The sequence below is a fragment of the Penicillium cinerascens genome (genome assembly GCF_028974065.1).
Source record: "Penicillium cinerascens strain IBT 15544 chromosome Unknown scaffold_4_segment0_segment0, whole genome shotgun sequence".
NCBI lineage: Eukaryota > Fungi > Ascomycota > Eurotiomycetes > Eurotiales > Aspergillaceae > Penicillium > Penicillium cinerascens.
Window position 1 is genome coordinate 1870956 of NW_026695297.1, and position 22632 is coordinate 1893587.

At 52.4% G+C, this 22632-nt stretch overlaps 6 protein-coding genes across 6 annotated transcripts; 4 read left to right on the forward strand and 2 right to left on the reverse strand.

Annotated features, from left to right (window-relative positions):
* Nucleotides 1-1262: 1262 nt before the first annotated feature.
* On the forward strand, nt 1263-3743 carry N7498_008686 (putative differentiation regulator (Nrd1); the record flags this gene model as incomplete). The annotated part of the gene is made up of 1 exon (XM_058455748.1): nt 1263-3743. One exon carries the CDS (start codon nt 1263-1265, stop codon nt 3741-3743), a length of 2481 nt encoding a protein of 826 aa, XP_058305736.1.
* An 840-nt stretch (nt 3744-4583) lies between these two features.
* N7498_008687 (Iwr1 domain-containing protein) lies at nt 4584-6472 on the forward strand (the record flags this gene model as incomplete). Its single annotated transcript, XM_058455749.1, has 3 exons — nt 4584-4650; nt 4895-6139; nt 6249-6472. 3 exons carry the CDS (start codon nt 4584-4586, stop codon nt 6470-6472), a joined length of 1536 nt encoding a protein of 511 aa, XP_058305737.1.
* A 7990-nt stretch (nt 6473-14462) lies between these two features.
* N7498_008688 (uncharacterized protein) lies at nt 14463-15218 on the forward strand (the record flags this gene model as incomplete). The annotated part of the gene is made up of 1 exon (XM_058455750.1): nt 14463-15218. The coding sequence occupies one exon, from the start codon at nt 14463-14465 to the stop codon at nt 15216-15218; it is 756 nt and encodes a 251-aa protein (XP_058305738.1).
* Nucleotides 15219-17495: 2277 nt separating this feature from the next.
* Nucleotides 17496-18747, reverse strand: N7498_008689 (uncharacterized protein; the record flags this gene model as incomplete). The annotated part of the gene is made up of 4 exons (XM_058455751.1): nt 17496-17577; nt 17646-17761; nt 17816-18391; nt 18529-18747. 4 exons carry the CDS (start codon nt 18745-18747, stop codon nt 17496-17498), a joined length of 993 nt encoding a protein of 330 aa, XP_058305739.1.
* Nucleotides 18748-19279: 532 nt separating this feature from the next.
* Nucleotides 19280-20842, reverse strand: N7498_008690 (glycosyltransferase family 69 protein; the record flags this gene model as incomplete). The annotated part of the gene is made up of 1 exon (XM_058455752.1): nt 19280-20842. One exon carries the CDS (start codon nt 20840-20842, stop codon nt 19280-19282), a length of 1563 nt encoding a protein of 520 aa, XP_058305740.1.
* Nucleotides 20843-21792: 950 nt separating this feature from the next.
* On the forward strand, nt 21793-22377 carry N7498_008691 (uncharacterized protein; the record flags this gene model as incomplete). Its single annotated transcript, XM_058455753.1, has 1 exon — nt 21793-22377. One exon carries the CDS (start codon nt 21793-21795, stop codon nt 22375-22377), a length of 585 nt encoding a protein of 194 aa, XP_058305741.1.
* Between the last annotated feature and the right edge of the window lie 255 nt (nt 22378-22632).

A 22632-nucleotide genomic window follows, 5' to 3' on the forward strand; every position in this document is an offset into this window, starting at 1 on the left:
ACTAGTACTGTTTGGACCATAGGTACTATGTGGTGTGAAGTGTGTTCGGAGAATACCTAGCTACACTTGTAGGGCATAGTACAGTTGGTAGTATCCGTGGTGAGCCACCGTCTCTCGAAATACATTTCCACCCCTCGGAAAGATAACCTCACGATGAGGATTACTAGGAATTCTTGAATTCACTGCTTAGCCCGCCAGGAAGGTAGCTATACAATTCCATAGTGCGCGAGGAATGAAACAGGTCACGGGACAAGAGGCTCGGCCGTTTAATATACAAGAATCGCTTGTTCCTGAACTCCGTTCGCATGCCAGGGGCGCACCGGGCCCGATGATTGGCGGGGCCTGATCCAGTTCTGCAGGAGCCACGGAACTCGGGGACGTGTTTACCTGGAGAAAGGCCTATATGCCAGGCTTGAATGATTATTCCTAGTCCTAGCCCGGACTGAATAATAAACTCAAGTTCCGTGTCCATGTCTCCGATGTTTTATACAATGAAACTGCCGTAGTGGGCTTGGTAGCCCCTTGGACGACCTCCTTTTCCATGGGAACTTCGAGGCGTCGCGATCTTCCCCTCTTTTCCTTTCCGTCTTTCTCTCCCCCTTTTACTTCCCTTCATACCTTGCCTGGATTCACTTCCTTGCCTTTCATTCTTCTTCTCACCTTTTCTCCGCTCGTTCACCTTTCTCTTCTCGTCACTCACTGTAAATCCTCCCCTTCCCCCTATTCTTTTCTAGCTCCCCCAATCACCAACCACCCCCTATCTGATTCTGATCTCACTCCACTTCGGTTTCTTCCCCCCTATTTTTTTTTCCCTTTAGCCTTGTGCCCTTGTCATCCCACTTATCCCTTTTCAGCTAATGACAAGTCCCAGTGCTTTTTCTTTTCTCTTTCGGCTCCGCGCCTTGCCTTTCTCTCTGGTTGGTGCATGAACATCGTATATACACGAACATTCTCCATCCCGAAAAGTTTAGCTGGTTAGTGCCATCCCTATTCACTCTCCCCGTGATGCACATTCCAATTGAAATTTCCATCCTTCTAGACACGTCTTCCCTTTGACTGGTCGCCGAACTTTTTCGCTCTTCCCTTCTCTTCCCTCACTTTGAACCTACGATCTTCGAGTTGGTCTCCTGAATGGTGTAATCTGATATCCCCTTCACCCCATTTCAGGCCATTCGAGTCTTCAGGGCTTCTTCCATCCCCCGTTTGGTTTCCCTTTTCCTTCTGAGGGAATACCGATTTGGTCCCTGGAGAACTTTCTCGCCATGCAAGCTTCGGATGCACCAAGCATCCCCAACAATTCTCGTCTGATCCCTCATAAATACGACACGGGATTTTCGCACGGCGCCTATAACTCGAACAACCCCAACTCCCTGAGAAACCGTCGCGCAAATATCCCTGCTATAAATACTGCCGCCGCCGGCCAGACCGCCGATATGTCCTCCGGTGCCGGCTTCGATATGAACTTTACTCCTCTCCTCCCTTCGCAGTTGCTGGTCGGCAGCCCCTTCCAGCCCGGAACCCCGTCGGCCTTTCACTCACCCCAGTTCGCCAACTTTGGTGGTTTCCCGCAAGCCAACGGCAATGGACTCTCGCACAACTCCCAGAACCAGCTGGGCAGCCCGACACTGGGCATGCACCACAACTCCGGCATGTACCCCGGAATGTTGTCGACCGACGGACTAGGCGCGTCTATGCTGGGTGGTCCCCAGTCGCCCATCCACGGACTGGGTGGCCTCGGAAGCGCGGCCCTGGGTAGCCCTGCGGCCTCGGTCACACCGGGAATGCTGTCAGGAACCAGTCGCACGGTGTACTTGGGAAACATCCCCGCTGAAACAAGCGCCGAGGAAATCCTGAACCATGTGCGGAGCGGTCAGATCGAGTCGGTGCGCCTTCTACCCGATAAGAACTGCGCCTTCATCTCTTTCCTGGACAGCAGCTCCGCCACTCACTTCCACTCCGATGCCATCTTGAAGAAGCTGGCCATCAAGGGGAACGACATCAAGGTGGGCTGGGGTAAGCCTTCCCAGGTCCCAACATCCGTGGCCCTGGCGGTTCAGCAATCGGGCGCGTCCCGCAATGTCTACCTCGGAAATCTGCCCGAGGAGACCGTGGAGGACAACCTGCGCGAGGAGTTGGGCAAGTTTGGACCCATCGACACCGTCAAGATCGTCAAGGAGAAGGCAATTGGTTTTGTGCACTTCCTCTCGATTAGCAACGCCATGAAGGCCGTCACGCAGCTTCCCCAGGAACCCCAGTGGCAGGCACCGAAGCGCGTTTTCTACGGCAAGGACCGCTGCGCTTACGTTTCCAAGACTCAGCAGCAGAATGCGGCCCAATTCCTGGGTATCGCACCCGGTTACGCACATGTGCTCAACTCCGCCGATCGCGACCTCATTTCGAACGCCCTCGCTCAGCAGTCCGTTGCTGCGGCCGCCGTGGCCACGACTGCTGGTGGTGTCAACAACCTTGGCAACCGAACCATTTATCTTGGAAACATTCACCCTGAAACCACTATCGAGGAAATCTGCAACGTTGTCCGTGGAGGTCTTTTGCATCACATTCGATACATCCCTGACAAGCACATCTGCTTTGTCACCTTCATCGACCCTACATCGGCTGCTTCTTTCTACGCCCTGAGCAATCTCCAGGGTCTGATGATCCACAACCGACGCTTGAAGATTGGCTGGGGTAAGCACTCCGGCCCTCTTCCCCCCGCTATCGCGCTGGCTGTCAGCGGTGGCGCCTCTCGCAACGTCTACATTGGTAATCTGGATGAGGCCTGGACTGAGGAGCGCCTCCGCCAGGACTTCTCTGAGTACGGTGAGATTGAGTTGGTCAACACTCTGCGCGAGAAGAGCTGCGCGTTCGTCAACTTCACCAACATCGCCAATGCCATCAAGGCGATCGAGGGTATGCGCAACCGGGAGGAATACCGCCGGTTCAAGATCAATTTCGGCAAGGACCGCTGCGGAAACCCGCCGCGCCAGGCCGGCAACCAGGGTGGAAACCAACAGCAGAACCGCAACGGCGCCGGCATGGATGGCCCTCAGTCGCCTTCGCCTGCCTTGAACGGATTCCAGCAGAACCTTAGCCAGTCCGGTTCCCAGTCGAGCCCGACTCGCCCCGCCCTCTCGCCCGCGCCGGGCTCCACTGGCTCCCAGAACGGCCAGCAGCACCGCCATCCGCTGCATAACGTTTCGTCTCCTTCGGGAGCACTGAACGTGGGCTCAAACAACCCGCTGACCATGTACCTCAACCAGATTTCTGCTCAGCAAGCGCAGGATCAGGAGAACCAACTCGGCGACCCCATGGCCCTGGCTGGTTTGCAAGCCCAGTCCCAGGCCCCGCAGCAGCAGCCTCTGTACAACACCAGCAACGGCGAGTTTTCTAACGGAAGCATGAACGCGCCGATGCACTCACACAAATCCTCCGCCAATGGCTACCTAAGCGTAGGCAGCGGCTCCGGTCCTGGCCACCACTCCACCGCCAGCACCAGCAGCCTGAGTGTGCCTCGTGCCCAGCATTCCCGAGCTGTCAGTCTGCCCTCCTTCTCCCAAGAGCCCTTCGGACCGGTCGCCGGCCAGTCCAGCCACATCCGCACCGGTGCGGCACACCACCCCCAGAGCAGCTTCTCCAGCTTCTCGTCCGGCCTGGGTGGACTGAACCACTCAGGCTTCGGCTTGGCCATCCAAAACGAAAGCTCCCTGCCTGGTTGGGCTGAAGAGGAGATTGGTGCCAAATAAACACCTCTCCCCAAAGATGCATAATTCGACTCATTACCCTTGGTGAACTTAATGGCATTTCCCCTTCATTCCTCATTTTCCTTTTTTACACATAGTTCTTTTTGATTGTGACGCCATATCTTTTGACTTCGTTTCGTGTATTGGTCTTAATACCTTCTTTTACACCATTTTCTTTTCTCTTTTGCCATTGTCTTTACTACTGCCTTTTGTGTTTTGGCTCCATTTCTTCCGGCACCAAACATCTTCCGCCAATGACCTCTACCCCCTTTAATCCCCTTCTCCTTATTCACTTTTGTATTGCTAGCTGGGCTATGAGCTTCCTTTTTGCTTATTTCTCGATCCCTCTGCATGGGCAAGAGCACGCCAACTTGGGTTTTGAAACCTGAACTGGCGCCAATCACTCGCGATTGGCCAAGGAACCTTGGTTTCTGCCTTTTGCCCTGTGGATATCGGCCCCTTCTACTGCTTTTTCTTTCCATTTGAGTTTTCATGCAGTTGGGTGGTTGCATCGGGTGGTACGATCCAGTGAATACCCATTTTCTTGCTCGCGCCCGCCTCGAGGGCTATGTCGAGACGGGTGGTTTGGCCTGCAGATGTGTAATTAGGAAAGTTCTCAGGGAGTAATGAAATGAGTCGATGAAATAGCTTCAATGAATACAGTGATTGTAGTCAGTAGTCACCTCCAGGAATTGGCAAGTTACAAGTTGGTTCAATACTGAAGACCGAGATCTGATATCACGTGCCACCCACTAAGCCGATCTCCACGTAACGAGCGGCCTTTGCCTCCATTCAAAGTTTCGTTTCCAGCTGCCACCATCAACTTCCCCGGCCGCATTCAAGATGGCTCTCCCGCCAGAGCAGATCAACATTAAACGCCGTCGCGAGGAGGAGCCCGTGGAGACCCTGTGTACGGAATCCCTTTTTTCACCTCTGTTTTTTACCCCCACAATCTAGACCCCCTCCAACATGATTTTGTCTACATTCTTCAGCCCGTTGTATAAAAATTCCTGTTTACACGTTCATGTGCCTGATCCATACCCTTCTAATCTTCCCATGTCCGTGTGTTCCTACTGATCTCCGGAATAAACCCCGCGTTCCCCACTGACAATTCTATCTGCTCGACTCCGTTGCATAGCTAACACAGCCTCCAGATATCCAGTCCGCGCTGCACCAAACCAAGCGCCGCTTCACAGACTTTGTCTTCCAGCGCGTCACGATCAGCAGTAAGGACGTCCAAAATGACACTGCCCCAGCACCACACCCAGCCGCGCAGAGACTCCTGCGCAGTCCCCGCTCCGTAAGCAGCTTGCACGCTCCTAAGACTCGAGCCGCGCAATCTGTCTCCTCCAGCGGTGTGCCCTTGGTGCGAGCTACCTCTCCAGGAGCGGAGATCCGCGACGCGCAACGGGCAGCCGCTGCGCAGAAAGAGACCGAGGAGAAACGTAAGCGTGCTTTGCAACCATCTCCTTCTTTTCAGCCTGCGCCAGTGTCTGGTGCAGAATCTCCGGTCAAGGCGACGGAAGAACAGCGCTCTGCTGCTCCGTCACCTAGCCAGGCACATTCGGTGCGCCGGTTCCAGATCTCCAGGTCCAGTAGTCCTAGCCTGGGTTCTCTCCGCGGCTCGGGTGGTATCCATAAGCGCCGGGATGGTGCTTCGCCACGAGTAGCTGTTCTCGTTGAACAGCTGCGACGAAAGCCGCATTCACGCCAGGCTTCGATGGTCGCAGACCTGGTCGGACGAGCACAGGCCGAAGGACTTGACGATGACGCTACAAATATGGTAAACGTGTCACCCATCAAACCCAGGAAACGGCCCGTGGTGAACAAGGCCGAGAAGCGGTGGAGAGAAGAGCGACAGAGTGCCATCTCAGCAGCGAAGCAGCATCTCTCCGAGACATTTGAAAAATCCGCACAAGCGAAGCAGAGTACCTGGGACGAAGAGTCGGAGCGTCTTGCACGCGAGTTCGAGCAAGTCGCGCTGGAGATGGAACAGGATATGGACGTTGACCAGAGTGAAAGTCCTGTGGCACCTAAGCAGCCATCTCAGTATACGCCTGTTTCTGCGCCGAAGCCGTTGAAGGTCCAGCCGCGGTTGCCCAAGCAGCCTCGTGCGGTGCAACAACCGACAGAGTCGGGTATGGAGGATGGTTCTGCTCAGGCGGAGGATAATGATGAGGACTACGTCTACGATGTCTACATCCGCCGGCCATTGGCCGAGTCTGATATGCTTACGAACCCGCTGGCCGAACTCGAATCTGATCAGCAGATAAAGCAACTCGAGGCAGCCAACCGGGGCATTGGTGTCATTGTCATCACCGCCGAGGACGAGGAAGTATGGGAACACTTTGTCGAGGATGACGAAGAAGAATGGGATAGTGAGGACGCGGATTCCAATGGTGAGTCACTTTGCATTTCTCGTCACCCTCCAGCCGCCAGGCTGCCATGATTACCAGGAAACCAGAAGCGAGCCAAAGAAAAGAATATACCGCTGACCGAATGACACAGCCGAAAACAACCCAGCCAACGACTACCCAGATGAAGAACTCTCGTCTGAAGACGAAAACGACGATCCAACCGCCATTTACAGCAAATATCGCCGCCAAGCGACGTCCGATGACGAAGAGTTCGATCTTGATTATTCCGACGGTGAGGGTGGCGCGCATTTCGGATCTGGATATGGATACCAACCGCGCTATGGTGGCATGGATTCTGACGAAGAGAGCTTTTGATTGGGAATTTCTCCGGTTGTCTGTAGGGGTGAGTTGTCATGATGGATATGGAACGTGCAGCACCTGCATGTGTCTTGGTCCTATCTTGTTGGCCTGCAAGTCGGCATGGGTGAATCAAGGCTGCAAGGCAGATCGCGAGTCATTGGGGAGGGTTCATGTTTCATTGGCGCGAGGCGAATCAGGGCCTCCTGCAGGTCTCTCATCGTGAACTTTCCCTTTGCCGCCGTGGCTGGCTCGCCGTTGGCCGTGGACTCTATCTGAAGACCTCTGGCCCTATGGCAGACCCTAGCCAGGTCTTACTTCCCTCGGATCCTTTTGCGTGCTGACCGTCAGCGATTCTCCCCGACGATCCAGTGAGCCTGTTGGACGAGAATTTCCCCGGTCAGCAGGCCTCCCCTTGCCCCTGCCCCCTCATTTGTTTTTCGGAATGTCCTAGGCTTCTTGAAGTCTTTTCTAAGACAATAAAGCCCTAACTCGGGAGATGAACCGGAATTAATAGCCACCTGCCTCGGGATGGTGATGCGGGGTTGAGGGATATACGGAATTTACGGTGATGAAGAGCAATCTACAACATTGAAAGAAATCTACGTATGTGGAATGAATCTACGAAGGGATCTACCTAGATATCGTCATTGAAAAGAAACAAAAACCATGACCCGAAGGCCTTGTGCCTTTGCACTGCAACCTCGCAATCACCCCCTCCATGTATATACCTCAACCACCACAGAAATAAAGAACACAGTCCAGGCCCAAAACACTAACACCCACGCCACGCAGAACCAACAACTTCCATTGCTCACCATTGGCCCATCCATACCGCAACCATATAAATAAACCGCAAAATCCCGCCCGAACCACCTCACCCACGCCACGCAGAACCAACAACTTCCCGTGCTCACCATTGGCCCATCCGTCACCCAGTTTGTCACCAACATCTACAAATCAGTCACCCTGCATGGCTCGATACAGATTACCCTGCACCATGCAGCCGATCTGTCCCGTGAGGCGACCCGAGCGATTTGGCGCCCGGCGGACCTGATTCGTCCGCGCATACCTAGGCTTTGGCCGGGGTAATGATGATATAGTACATGTGGGACTGCAGTACGACAGGCCAGTATTTAATTACACGGCAGATAGGGCCCCTTGGGCTTGGGGTAGATGTCATCACTGAACGAGCCGATCTATGACATTTTCCTTCACGCCTCTCCACAAGCAAGTCCGACAAATTGAAAATACCCGAATAATAATCCCACCGACGAACTCAACTTGCATACCTCGGAAAAATCCCGACTGACTCAGCTGAAGAAAATCAGTCCCGCGTTCTCCGTCCTTCGGAGCGCCCGGGTGGGACGGGCGTTCCATGGAATGCATCTTTCGACCCTCGGTGTGGGGTGGACGGAGTCCTCTCTCCGGCCGACTCCAGGTTACCTCCAAGGGGGGAAAAGCTAATAAAACTAGTATTGGCGCGCTAGACACTTGTGTATGTCGGTTTTACTTGGAGGTGAATTTGCGTAAACCTGGAATTAGACGAGTGCGGCTCTGCAGGGAGTTTTTTTTCCCGCAGGTAAAAACGTTGCCTGTGCTCGTGCATTACATTACATAATGGGATTGTGGGTTGTGGGTATGGTATTCGTCGGTAATACGGTAATTTGCAGGCAGAGTCGGTGACTCCACAATCAGCTGTCCTGGCTCAGAAGCACGCGGCTGCGAGGCCGAGTCAAAGTGCAACGGCAATTTCGCTAGACTAGAGGCTTGGCCCCGGCCGTCATGTCAAGCCCCATTCTGGGGCTTCTCGGACTGTTCTGCCTTTTACGGGAATATCTCGGGGCAATTGAAACTTCCGACTTTGAAAAAAAAAATACCTCAGCAAAAGGTTACCGGTTACCGCCAGAGGAAGGTCCGACGTCACCCGTGGAGGGATTAGATCTGGTGATCGTGGAAACATCATGGGTTGGATCGTGCGCCTTTGTTACATATGCGGTGCGGACGGAGATCACCGAGGTAAGGAACATGGAGAAGATCACTCCTCTTAGTGCAGTGGATCCATGTCGGTATGATTTGAGGGGGCGAACCATACAAGCTCAATCAATAGTCGGTCGAGTAAGAATTTTATTCAGGGCCGTCTGGTTGCTGGGCTATTACCAAGCCAAAGTCTGCTTTGGTGGGGAAAATACTCCAGGGTATGTACTGTATGGGGGTATCAACTTTTTTTTTTAATTACCACCGGAGATAGGGCTGACTTTCCGTGCAGAAACCGAATGTCCTCCTACAACAGGCTAGTCCGGGCATCAGTGGAAGTGTATGAGATATCCAAGGTTTGGATTTACTGCTACTCTGTCGAGTGTAAGAGAAAAGGGAGGAGAGATCTCAACTCTGTCGCCTGTCATCGTATTGTGCAGTGTTAGCCCGAGACTACCGTCCCGAGGGCCTGGCACGCGGTGTGACGGTTGAAGCATTAGTCTGTTTTCTGCGACTGTTGTCAGTGCATGTAGAAGACTTGATTGGTGTGCGGCGGAAAGCAATCTCGATGACCTAGGGGGGAGGCGTCCGCCTCGCTGACCATGAGTCGTGCCATTGTAACCCCCTCACGTTGCGACTTTGATTTGGTTGAAAGTGTCGATGGCGTGATAAGCAGATGGAACATTGGGGCAAGGAGTGGGGTGTCTTCGATGACCCGGTGCTAGGTTACAATGTGTGCTATACGAAGAAGGGCCTGATACACCCTCAGTCCGGGTCATCGGTCTCACGACATCCAAAACAGGAACCAGGAGTGAACTGTGTTCCATGCCATGATGAAAATAGTATAAGGCCCCGTGCTCAGGATTCGGAGGCCCGTTCATGAAACCCTATACCCAGGCAGTAGCACTTGTATTCACGGAGCAGGAGCAGGAGCAGGAGCAGGATCAGGATCAGGATCAGAGATAATACGAAAATACCACGTTACAAGGCCATGAGCTCGGGGGCTGGTACTATTCTTGGCACATCCCCGTCACTCTCCTCCGGAGTACGGGATTCCCCAAGTTCTAAACGAGGGAACCAATACCTACGGGCCCAGCGGAGACGACATTGGTTTTGTGGCAGTATTACTGGCAGGTCGTGGTTCATCCTGACCCGCGCGAACCGAGATGAGACAATCCTCCAGATCCTGCCTGAAGAGTATCCTGAGTAATTTCATGCAAAGTGTTAGGTTAACCACCGAAGCAGAAACGAACATTCCATGCCGTGCCACACTGAATCGGACTATGCCTTGCCCGTGAAGAAAGGACGATCTCGAATCATCAGCGGGTAAACCAAGCTCCCCAAACCACGTGTCCGTGCTCGGCCCCTGCGAATTTGCTCAAATGACGGTGGCCTGACGCGGGGGGCTAGCGTACTTTTGCGTAAATTCTTTGGTGGACCAGTCGGCTGAGTCCTAGCTTTAGGTATAGGCAGTCATTAGCGAGAATGATCTGAACTAAAAAGTTTAAGTAGTGAACTAAAAAAGTGAAACGTTGAAAGGGCCAGAGTAAGAATGCCGAAGTGCCGTCCGGGTATTAATTAATCTTTATACTTTGGGCGCTCTTTACCCACCTCGGTAATCAAGCGAACTTTTTTCCAAGGTTTGTGAAATAAGGTTTTTTTTCTTTTTCCTGAAGATAGCTACGGATGCCTCCAACACGAAGCTCCGCCACGAAAAGATTGAGGAAGATCCGGATCCGCGGTGGAGAACGGCGTGCCCAAATAGGCGGAATGCGCGAGGATAAATTACCGGTAGTTTACGGAGCGGGTTCTGATATCAGGCTCGGGTCTCACCACGTCGAAGCTAGGGCCAATAATGTCTGGGGTTAGACGAATGCCTCGACTGACCTCGTATATGCTGATTTGCCGCATTTGCTTGTCTTAGGTTGCCCGACGAGCGGGTCGATTGTTCAGAAGCGTATCGAAACCCCGAGTGCCCGTCAGCCATGCCTCCAAACCCGTTAATGCCGGTCGCCCCTGGCTGAAACCATTGCGTTTTCTAAAGGGGTTCCAGAATCCATTCTGCGAAATGCAATCGGCTAATACGAGCTATCATAGAAGTTACACAGGCGCACGTCACCAGTTGGATCTGGGCTGCAGGATGGGTCCACATGGCTAGTCAGGACGGCCGCTACTCCAGACAAAGCAATAGGGGCGAAGTGGGGGTCCGAGAAGCGGCAGTCCTAAGCTACCGGTCTTTTTTTTCTTTATTTATTTGGCTTCTGCATAATCTTGCCTCACCGCACTGCTAGCACTGGTAGACATGAGGCTGAAAGCCATGGCCGTTTATCGGCACCGAAAAACCGTCTTCTCGGTCGTTCCGTAGATATTCAAGTTAATGGTGCTTTAGTACTACGAGTTTCTGGTTGTGATGGGTCCTCGGCGTCCTTTGTCATAGCTGACCGAGAACCACTTGAGGTGAATGTCAGATCGTCAGATCTTACCGCGAACAACTCCGCTGCCCCAGTGGGCTTCTTTTATTACATTTTTGATTTATTAATTATTTAATTCCAAGATTGCGAAATTTCGAAATGCACCGCCCTGGATGCACCAGTTGGCCCGCAAATACTCAGATGGTCCCCCCAAAGGCAGAAAGCAAAGAAATTACGAAAGTGACAGTTCGGTGCTGGTCGGGGGCCGCGGGATTTTTAATGTTTGCGAACCAGGATCTATGCAAGGTTGAATCGGAGCGGTAGTGTTTCCGTTTCCAGCCTTGTATTTTTCATTCTCCCGCTCTCTTTTGGGGGCGAGGTGTAATACCGTACTGTATTTTACAACGCAGATGTACAACGGGCACGGGGGAGAGAGAACCTTAGGTAGGTACCCTAGGCTGTGATGTGGATATAGAAACAGGAAGCCAAAGGCGAACGTGCGCGCTACAGCTGTGCGGAGGAGCGAGCCGAGTTCCCCTCGGGGTCGCAAGTTCCGCCCCCTCTTCCTTAGCTCTGCACTGTTGCGCAGTGACTGCGCAACACTGCGCAACACTGCGCAACATGCGCAGGGGTCCAACTGCATGTGTGGATTCGATGACGACTGCCTCACCGAGTCATTTTTCCTTTCCACGCGGGATCGTCCCGTTTCCAATGCGGCACTGGCAATCTCGGATGCCTTATCAGAACGGATGGGACTTCTTATGTCGTATTTGGGGTGGGCTACAAATTGCGTGCGACGACTCCTAGGCAAACAACAAAGGCTGGTACCGACTTGGAGACGGCGGCTATCGCTAGCGGATGGCACAGGCAGTGGCGTCCATAGCGGGCTGCCTGGTTATTTCAAATCAAATCCCTGTTCGATCCTGCAGGGGATCGAGACCAATTGTGTCGTGGAATGTGGGATCGGTTATCGAGACAAAGAAAATCGATCCGCAGAAAATGCCACAAGTAGACGTTGGAGGATTAGGTTGTAGGGGTTAGGGGGGGGTGTGGTTTGAAAGCGTTGTCGATCCACAGGAGACACATCCCAGAGTCAAGAGGAAGCCTATCACAAAATAGACGAGGATCCTCAATTTCATGATTGGCCGATGACCCTTGAATTTCTGCCACGTTCCACCCTGGCTTAGCCGGGGGCCCTTGCTGATGGTTGGCCGTTGGTGCGGCATGCAACATGCACGACATGACTCGTAACGAATGTGACTGAGAGTCTGGCCGCGGAGATCCACAGACCATGACTGGGGGGGGGGGGGGGAGCTAGCGACATCTCCTACGGTACTCCGGAAATGCCAAATTCAAATCACCGTCCGCGAGAAAGACTCGGCGTGTCCGGTATCACATGACCTTGCCGGTCTGCGGCTACGCGACTAAGACCGTTTCATTCAATCTTTCCATTGGCCATGGGCCCACCGTGTCAAGAGCTGTCGCAGGTTTTCGGCTTGGGGGCCATGTTGATCTGATCTGCACGGGACCGGGAGCTCCAGTCCGTCAACAAAGGGAAATTATTCGTACCAGGGGTCCGCTTGCTACTCTGCTACCCTGCGACCTTGCTAACCCCCCGTGGCGCTTCCCCAGGTGGGTGCAGGGTGACACTTCTGGAAGTCTCGGTTATCTCCCCTCGAGTTATCTCGAGAGCACGGCCCCTCGTGGATAGCTTGCCGAATCATGACCGTTGCGGAAGAAAACCGTGCCTGTGTCAAAAAGCCGTTGCAGATGACCGACGATCATGGTGACATCACGCGGTTAAAAAGGGGTGGACGATCTGGAGCTTTGACCTGATCGTGACACTGTGGGGAGAGCCAACTCGGCTCTCAATTTGGATTGATTGTGCACGGAAATGTCGCCCTGTTCCGATAGAACTAGACCCCCGCGGCGGAACCGTGGTTCACGATATCTAGGGGCTTTCGACTTCTCCACCGCCGAGCGCCATTTTCGTCTCTGTCATATTTGTTATTTCTGAACCCCTTCAAACCCTCGACTGCTACCTAGCCGGGATATTGATTCTCTCCTGCAGGTGCGTTGGCAAACGCAACGAGGTTCCACTTGACTGTGCCCAAATTGAGCCCGCATTAGCTCGTCCGTCTTATTCGTGGGTAGGTCCCGGGACCACGGCGTGCGTCGCAGCAGGTGACTAGGAATCTTCCAATAGACGCCGCGCTTGTCTGTTGGTTTTGTCCTTCTTGTTTTGTCCTGATTTTTATTTTATTTATTTATTATTATTATTATTATTAATTATTTTTTGGTCTCCAGGTCGAGGACGTGCGAGGCTGCCACTCTTTCACTACCTGCAGGGAAAACCCCGGAGAAAGTGAAAAGACCGTCCTTCATGGTTTTAGATTAGAGTGTCTAAACCCACTCGTCATGCTCACATGAGCCTTTTTGGTTTTAAAAAATGTCTAGTGTGGACGGGTGAAACATTGGGTCAGGACAGAGATTGCTCGCGAGGGTGAACATCCTACTGATTCTGCATGATTATCTCTTCTTGTTTTGGGCCGTGCTGGGGATTTGCAGGTCCAATCTAATTCTGCTAGACGATGCTACTGCTAGACGCTGATGGGCCCTCGTATACGATGGCGAATCGAGTCTCATGTAATGCGCGGCCCCACAATTTGTCATTTATGTATTTTTGGGGAGTCTGGTGCTGTTCCCCGCGTGCTATAGAAAATAAATTACCAAAAGAAATAAAAAAAAAAGATCTGCTGAAAGATTGTGCCATTTGCGCCCTGCCACCAGCAGGTGAAAATTGCCGCGTCTCTTTAACAAACGTTGTAAAATGACCGATCGAGGGATTAGAAATTACCCGATCCAAAGACCGTCCTGCTCTGCCCAGCTATGGAACCAAGGATTGCCACCAGCAGCAACTCAAAGAGGTTGCGATATCAATTTACTCAGTGGCGAATGAGAAGAATCCTAATGTCCAGAACGCGTTCATCGGTTCCGTAGGAGGTTTTTTTTTTTTTTTTTTTTTTTCGTTTTTTTTTTCCGAGTCGGGGGTGGAACTACCCACATCGAATGGCCCCCTCTCCGAATCCACTCCCCCATTAGGCCCAAGAACGCTTGTGTGTATCCGCGGTACAACTATACAGGGGGGCCAATGGGGCAGACAATTAGGCCCGACCCGTACATTGATACACTGCACCCAACAGCGCCGTTGGCCTGCGCCTGCGACTATTTTCGCAATGGATTTTCCTATTTTTCTCATTTAAGCCCGGCTGCTCCAGATGATCTTCCGTCATTTTAGAATTCTTGCTTCGATCTATAAACCGCTTTCTTTCCTTACCTTGGGGTGTCGCATATACTTTGGTACCCCCCTCCACCTACTCTATCTCACACAATCTCACACAATCTTCACACTCTAAGCTCCCAACTTTTGAGTCGGACTCGAGTTTCAGACAATTCCATAGCTCTTGCATTGTGGAGTTTGAAGCTGTTTGATCTATACCCCGTACTTGAAGTGCGGGATCTGGGTTCACCAGCTCATTGTCGATCTATAAAGCAAACCCCGTCCATACATCCATACATCCATACAACACATACAGAGGAAGCAACCAAACGCACCAAAAATGGACACCCGCACAGAAACATACGCAAGTCTTCCCTCATCACGGCAAAGCCGGATGAAAATCGACTCCCTGCTCAACCCACCCGCCGACTCGGTGGAACGAGATTACAACCCCATCTCCCCATGCCAGACAACGCCCAGCTACCAAGCCTATCCACCCTCACCGGGCTACTGGCGCTATCAAGGCTACCACGACACAAGCCCCGGCGCAACCTCAACTGCAACCACCCACACCTCCAGTAACTCAACCACAAGCACCCAACACCATCACATGTTCCTATCCTACCGACCATCGGGCTCAGCCCCCTCAAGCCCAGACCCGTACCAGCCGCGCGAGCGCTATGACTCTGTCTCCTCGTCTTCGTCGACAAACGCCGACCGCCGGCGGCCCCCGCGCCCAAAGTACGAGGAAGAGGAGATGTACTTTATCTGGTACCACCGCGTTGACCTGTGCCAGGAGTGGAAGGAGGTGCGGGAGAGCTTTAATCGCCATTTCCCCTCGCGGCAGAGACGCGGGTTCCAGGGTATTCAGTGCAAGTTTTATCGCTTTATTAAAGAGAAGAAGTGCCCTACGCTACGGGAGCAGAGGAGGATGAGGGATGGGGAGTTTCTGAGAGACGGCGCGAGTTTGGGGCATGATTCGGGGGCGCCCAAGTTTGGTGTTATTGAGTGGGCTAATGTTTGGTATCCGTGGATGAGGGAGAGTCGAGAGACAGCGTTGAAGATGCAGAGAGAGCATCAACAAAGACAGACTTGACTTGACTTTTTTTTTTTTTTTTTTTGTTTTGGGGAGGCTTTTTCCGTTTTCAAGATACCTCTAGGAGTTCTTTTTGCGTTTGGTTTGGAAGGCTATCTGCTTTAATTGTTTGGGGCTCTTGGAGTGCCCTCTTCCTACGAATATCTACAAACTATATGACAGCAATGTCGCGGATCTGGAGTGTTCACCTCGTTCAATTGATGTCTTACAAATCTAGGTAAGAACTTAAAATTGCCTTTGGGGTGACCAAGCCTTGGGGAATATTTCCTGCTTGACTGGACGGAGAGAGCCAAACAGGCACGTTGGAGCTACTGAGGGACCAGGCGTAGAATCTAATTTAAAACGATTAACCGATGTTAAGCCATGAAAGCCAAATCACGTCTCGCTCAGGGTCGCCTTCGCCTCACCACTCAAAAAGCTAATCACACACTAACGACGAGCAGACTGTACACCCAACCTCGGCCCTCCGTGAACCAAAAACAAAATGCACGGGGGATCAACTTCACCCAACGGACCAATATTCACCATGGGAAATTCCTCACGGCGCTGATCTCCCTAGCCGACAAGAACCAGATCCACTGTAATCCATAACAACACCCCACCAACAGCCCACTCGGGGGTGCCTGGTGCCTCCGTCCGGCGGCTGTTAGGCGACCATCGCTAACGCAATTCTGCCTACCTCGAGGGAAACAGGATTCGCGCAATTGGTGGAGAAAAACTCTGAATTTGAGTCATATTACTACCCAGACAGGGGAAGATAAAATCACATTGTCTCAACGGCGTTACCATGCACGCGCAGCCTCGCGCACGACATGACTCGTCGTGCACTAGTAAGCCAGGATCGCACCGAACCGAGCCGTGTTTTAGGAAGGTCGTTCATCCTGTTCCTTCCTCAGGAAGCCTACATCATCCACTGGCGAAGCGCGCAAGTTTCTACTAGTGTCAGTGCCATGGGGCTCTGTTTGATCTCCGATCGATCTTAGAAGGGGGAAAGGGGGATGCGTTGTCTCAGCCTCAACGGGGGAGACGTGTTAGGTTGTCGCTAGCCGGGGAGAATTACGTTGGCCTTATTGGTGATTGTGATTTGATTTTAATTTTGGGGGCCACGAGTGGCGGTACTTTTGTTCGGGGATCGAGGTTCGGAGTTTGTGGATTTTGCGAGACTTGTCCGGATCTTAGCGGCCTGGTATCGTGCGAGTCTAGCTTCTGGGTTTGAGTCTAGCTTCTGGGTTTGAAGCTAGCTTCTGGGTTTGAGGCGTTGCTTGGGGGGCTTCAGCGTTGCATTTTGGACTTGCATTTGCATTTGCATTCGCATTGACGTTGTAGTGGTATTTTGGTTTGGATTCGGTCAGCTTTAAAGTGCAATTGGAGTTGGCTTCGACGATCAACGATACTCCGATATTGACTTACCCCTTGCCAAGCTAAGACTTGGGTATCCCAAACTCACACTATTACTTCTCTACCAAGGTAAGCCCGCCGAGCCTAGTGAGCCGAACCAGAAAGGAAAAAAATACCCTAATCCTATTCAAACACTGCTCCGGACCCCGACCCATCATGCACAGTCCGTCTAGGGCTTAGACGATGCTGTCAAGCACACCATGCACGCGTTGAGGCACTAAAAGTCAAAAAAATACGCGCTAATGACCGAATAGGTAAGAGGGGCGCCACTCACCTCGGCCGAAGTATGTACGCGGCTGCTCATTTGTGGTGCGGCGCCCCTTGTTTCCGTACACCGAGGAGTCGGGAAATTATTCGATCGATCGTGTTCGCGATGAACTGCCCATCGGAGTGCTGACTCTGGGGAAAGGGTCGGTGTTTTTGTGCTGACGAGGGGAAGTGTTAATAGCAAAGCTTGTTCTTAGTATCGTGGTGGATTGTTACGGTGGCTAGTAATGACATATTTTCAGGGAGGAGAGGAAGAGAGTGAGTGGAGATAACTAGTTCAATATACATGTGTCTCGGCCGGAGTAATCTGTACAGCACCGTCTTACAGTTAAGAGTATCTACGACTTGTCTTTTTCACTGGGATGGAAGCATGATTCAGATTCAATTGACTACGTAAGTCTAGGTAGATGTACCGAGGCAGACCTAAAACCTTTCCTAATGATAGCTTCAAATCGATCTGAATTAATGTAAGCAACAGCAGAATTGCTGTAAAAATCAAACGAAAGTGCGAATCAGGAAAACTTGTCCACAACCGTGTGCCTCGAACCCCAAAGCCGTCAAACGAACCCTTTTCAGGCCCCGCGTAGTCCGGGTGGGTTGTCGTTAGGCGCTTTAGACGTCGTCGGCGACGACGGCGGCAGCGGAGAAGCGGGTACGAATGGCGTTCGCGTGGAAGCCGGTAGCGACCCGGCAGCTACTCATCAAATTTAATCAGTAAATTCTTGATGAATGGAAAACTAGGGAGTGGAAGTGAGGACTCACGGGTCGGGAAGATAATCGACCACACAGTCACCCCAGGAGGCAGTGTCTTCCTCGATGCCCGCCTTGAAATCCCACGCATGAGCGAGATTGCGGAAGAAGACGTAAATCATACCGGGCTTCAATTACTCATCAGTGACTTTCATTTCAGAAGAAAAGGGAGTTTGGCGTACCTTGTCACACTCAACCAGGTGGATGTGGTCGATCTCGTAACCCTTCGCGAGGTCGCAGAGTCTACTGAAGGAGTCGTTGGCGATACCAGTGATACGGATCACGCGAGTGATTCCTTGATGAATGCGCTCCCGCTGGGCAGCAGTGAGCTGATCGGTATCATCGGGTCGCTCGATGACAATGACGTGGTCGCCGAACACAGTGATGCCATTGGAGTTGGCTTCGTAGTAACGACGGCAAGCAACGTCGTCGCAAAACTGGACGATGACTTCTCCGTCCACAACGCTCCAAGCACGCTCCACGGCTCCGCCGTAGACCAGGCAGAGGACGTCCGTAATCGTGGTGGCGTTGGGCAGATTTCCGAAGATGATACGCCGGGGAGGGACAGTGATGCGCACGCCACTGCGAGCTTGGATGGCACGCAGCGAGGCCATAAATTCCTGAGGAGTACGGACTCCGCGAACAATGAGACCCCCTCCCGGAGCGAAAGCCAAAGCCTCGGGGTTGATTCCAGATTCGGATCTATCAGAAGAGGAAGACTGGCTTCGACGATGATCTCCATTGGGCATAGAGTGTTCCTGGACAAAAGGGTGAGTACATGCTTCCATCAAGGGCAGTGCGTGGTGGAGGATGAGCAACAGAGGGGATCATGAATCCTTGTGACGGGGCAATATGCATGTTTGGACGAACAAACAGGATCAGGACTTGCACTCACATTCACAAATTGGTAGTCCGCCAGAGGCTTCCTGTCAGGGTTGGGACGGAAAGGAACAAGGCCAGGGAGTGCATGGATGCTCTCTTCGAGAGACTTTCCTTTCTTGGGGAGGTAGTCAGAAATGACCGAGTGAACGGCTTCCTGCGCATCAACGAGCTCCTTAAGACGTTCCTGGCTGATAGGAAGCCAGCCAGTGCTGGAACCAGCAAGGAGAACCATGATGGGACGAAGGAAGTGACAGAAGGTGAAGGAAAAGACGAAATGAAAAGTAAAACTTGCCAGAACGAAGGCATCAGGATAATCAGGGTTGATGGTCAACCAACCCGTGAGGGAACCGAAAGAGTGGTCCATGGCAGTGGCCAGTATCATGAAGCAAATGTATTCATGAGACGTTCGGGTAGAGACGGAGGACGCAGGGAAGCGGAGGGGACGGAGAGGATGTGAAGAAAGGATGAAATCGGGGGAATGACTCGAGTGATGAGTCGCGCAGGCGTGCACACGACTCATCGTTTTAAGCGGGTCTTTGCGATGGTCTTGGTGATGCACGTAGTTAAACCGTAACCTAATCTTCATCGCAAACTACCAAAGACACCAACATGGCAGCCTGCTTCTCGGCTCTTTCAAGTACGTGCGGCAGACCGCAGCCTACCAGAAAAGGCATCCTATGCATCAATAACAGAAGTTATCATAAAGGCAATCACATTAAATGAGAAATCCTATATACAAAATTAGATCCACGATGATATCAAGGTCAGGCACCGGGAACGGGAATCTTTTCCCAGCCCTTCTGACCAGGCTGGCGGTCTTCAACAATAACTTGAAGGCCCCGACGACCACAATAGCCATCATTTCCAGCGATTCGATTCACGGTTTGGAAGGAGCCACCGCCGTTTTGGTTGGCATCAGGTACCCAGACCGTTTCCTGCACATTTTGCCCAGGGCCCTCTGTGCGTCGAGGGTTATGCCATGGCAGACCGACGAGATGGTTACCAAGGTTGTGGAGGAAGGAGTAAAGCTTCTCAAAACGACGAGTGACTCCCAACCATGACAATGTACGGCGGTCATATGCAACTCGAACATATGGGTTCATATAGATCCCGGTGTCGGTGATGTCGTCCACGTTGGTCTGCGGGTCCTGAATGTCGGCATGAATCAAGCAGCACTCAGAAGCTTCCCAGAAGAGATCTGGTGCAGATCGGAAGCGAACAGGAGTAGTACTAGTGGGTGGTGGAGTCTGGAAGTACTTGGCATCGAAGGCCACCATACCACCCCAACAACTACGCACCCTCACAGCATCACTCCCGGCGAGAACATCTCGGCGACTGTCCCCGTTGCCGGCTGTGGAGAACCAAGGGAAGAACGGAAGACCCATGCTGTATCCTTGCAGATCACGCGTTGCATAGGTGTCGTAGAATTTGAAGGGGTTGTCAAAGTCAACCGCACATGCGGCGCGGTATTGAGACACGCCGTCCTCGTTGGCGTGTGTTGAGAAGAGTAACTGCACTGCGTCCAGTGGGTCGAAAAGGACGTCATTTAAGTAGAGCAGCTTGTCGTACCGAACGTCCGGGTGCTCTTCAAGAGACTTCAGTGCCTTGTTTCGGACTTGAGCGAGATACTCAATGCGTTTCACACGTTTATCTCCACCCGGGATCGTCACGGACGGCAATGTCTTGATGTCAAGATGCTCCTCAAACACAATCGCCTTGGGGGACGGGATCTGCTGCTCTAACTCTCGCAGAGCGTTTTGTCCTTTCTCCCCACTGTCATTCTCATAGATGCTCACAAAAACGTTTTGATCCCCTAATAAGTCAATCAACTGCAGGAGTTGCAGGCCCCATTGACCCCCGGCGAGCTCGCCACCACGATCGTATAGACTCGCCGCTATAAACACTTTCTCATTGCGCGGATTTCCCCTCCCAGCATAGCTCTTCTCAAGCACAGATGTCCGTAGTGTCGCGTAGTGCGCCGGCGGGCGAGTATAGGACGATCGAAAGATCGAAGTCAAGAAGGCAAGGGCGAAGACAATTCCAAAAACGACATGAAGATAGCAACATCTCCGACGAAAGACAAAGCGGCGGAAACACGTCGAGCGTGACGAGCTCGTCAGTATCGGTCTGGAATTGGTCTTCAAACGACGGTATCCTGAGAAATTCTGGAAGATCCGGGGCAACCAGGATCTGCGCGCGCCGAACCTAGAGGCGGGAGGGATTTGTGATTCGAAATCGGCTTCGTCGAGGTCGAAGGTGCCGTCGGAGTCGACTGACGAGCGCGAGCGAAGTTCGTACTCGTCCGGGTGTAGCAGGCGGGACGACATGGCGGAGATGCAGGTTGGAATGGGAGCTCTTTCAGCCCATACCCAAGGTGGCGTTTACCTGCGCGATGGTTTGGATGGGAGATTGGGTAGATGCAGCCATCATCCACCTGCTCAATTTCAACGGTGATCCCCTAACCCGTCTGCCTTCTGTCTGACACAGTAAATCTTATGTCATCAATGATCACGTGACCAGTCACGATCATGTATATGCCAGCATTAATTGAGCGGTATTGATCAAGTGGTGGAAAATGTGTCATCAATCAAAACGTAAAAAAGTCACATAGAATAAGAGGGAGTATTGGTTTTGCTAAAGGCTGTCCGATGAAAAAGGTCAACTCGGGGACAAGGCAAAAGCGGAGGGCTTGTGAAGTCATGAAGAATTCTGGGGTGGGCGACATGTGCGTATGCGAGTAGCTTGCGCACATTTGCCTGTGATAGCCATCGCCGCGGCGACCATGGATGGCGCCCGCCTTCTTGACGACAATTGCTACAGCGACGACTTATTATGCTATGAAAGGCAGATTCGAGTGTATGTTCTCGGCGGTTAGTATAGTTTGCCCTACCCTTCACTACCCTACCCCTATAACGGTTAGTATGATTGAACTACCTCACAGAGTAGGTATAATAAGCAAAAGCAATATATATACAGTATGTCCCCGCTGCCTGTCAAAGACCAGATAGCTCTGCCCCTCAGCGGGGAAGCTCGAAGAGTCATCCTAAAGTTTCCGGGGTTGGTGACGTAGGCGTATCATGTAACACCTTTGGGCCTGCAGAACTTTGGACTCGGCGCGGTTCTTCTTCTCAAATTCTCCCGAGGAACTGTCTGTGACTTTCTCATCCTCTTAATCCCAAAGTTATCTGGGTACGGACTTACCGTGCCGTTGTGTGACCCTCGATTTATACATAGGAATCATCTCCATCTCCAACGTCAGCCACCACACCCTCTCATCATGTCTCACTTCATCTTCGTCAACTCCAAAGAAGACGTACCCGGCGGCGAGATCCTTCCAGCAGAATTCTCGATAAAAGCACACCCTTCAACAGACATCTGGTCCAAGCCCCCAGACACCCAAAGCTTCACGGCCCCCATCTTGTACCAGCCCGTCCCACTGCAATCCTTCAAGCGGGTGCGCGTCGCCTTCAACGCCCAGTGGAAGCACAAGTACGACCAAGGTGGTCTGGTAATCGTTCTTCACAAAAAGGACGGCAGCCACAAGTGGGTGAAGGCCGGCATTGAGCTCACCCATGGGAAGCCGCACCTCAGCGCCGTCGCCAAAGACAACTGGGCGGACTGGAGCTTGCTTCCCGTGCCTTCTGGCGGCGGAGCTGCGACCCTGGAGATGGTCAGAGAGGCGGATGATAGTCTGTGGATTTATCTGGTCGAGGGCGTGCAGAAGTCCCCAATCCGCGAGGTCACCTGGATTTTCCAGGAGAACGTGCAGGAGTGCTGGGTTGGTGTGTATGCGGCTCGGCCGGCTACGGAAGGCGGGGAGCTGAAGGTCAACTTTGGACACTTGATTATAGACTTGAAATGAAGTAAGTAGATGGGCGAAACATGTTATTTATGATGGAATGGATGGGAATGGGTATTCCCGCCCATTACAAGGTCGATAGTGAACATGAATCGGACATGGACCAACCTTGGTGTATACATAGACTGAGTCGTGTTCACCCGTGATAGTGTCATGCCACAGGCACGAGCCAGAGCCAGAGCCAGGCCCCGTCTTGGTTGACCTGCAGGTCGAGACGATCCCGGGCCGCACAAGGTGATCGCCCGCACTGTGGAGATC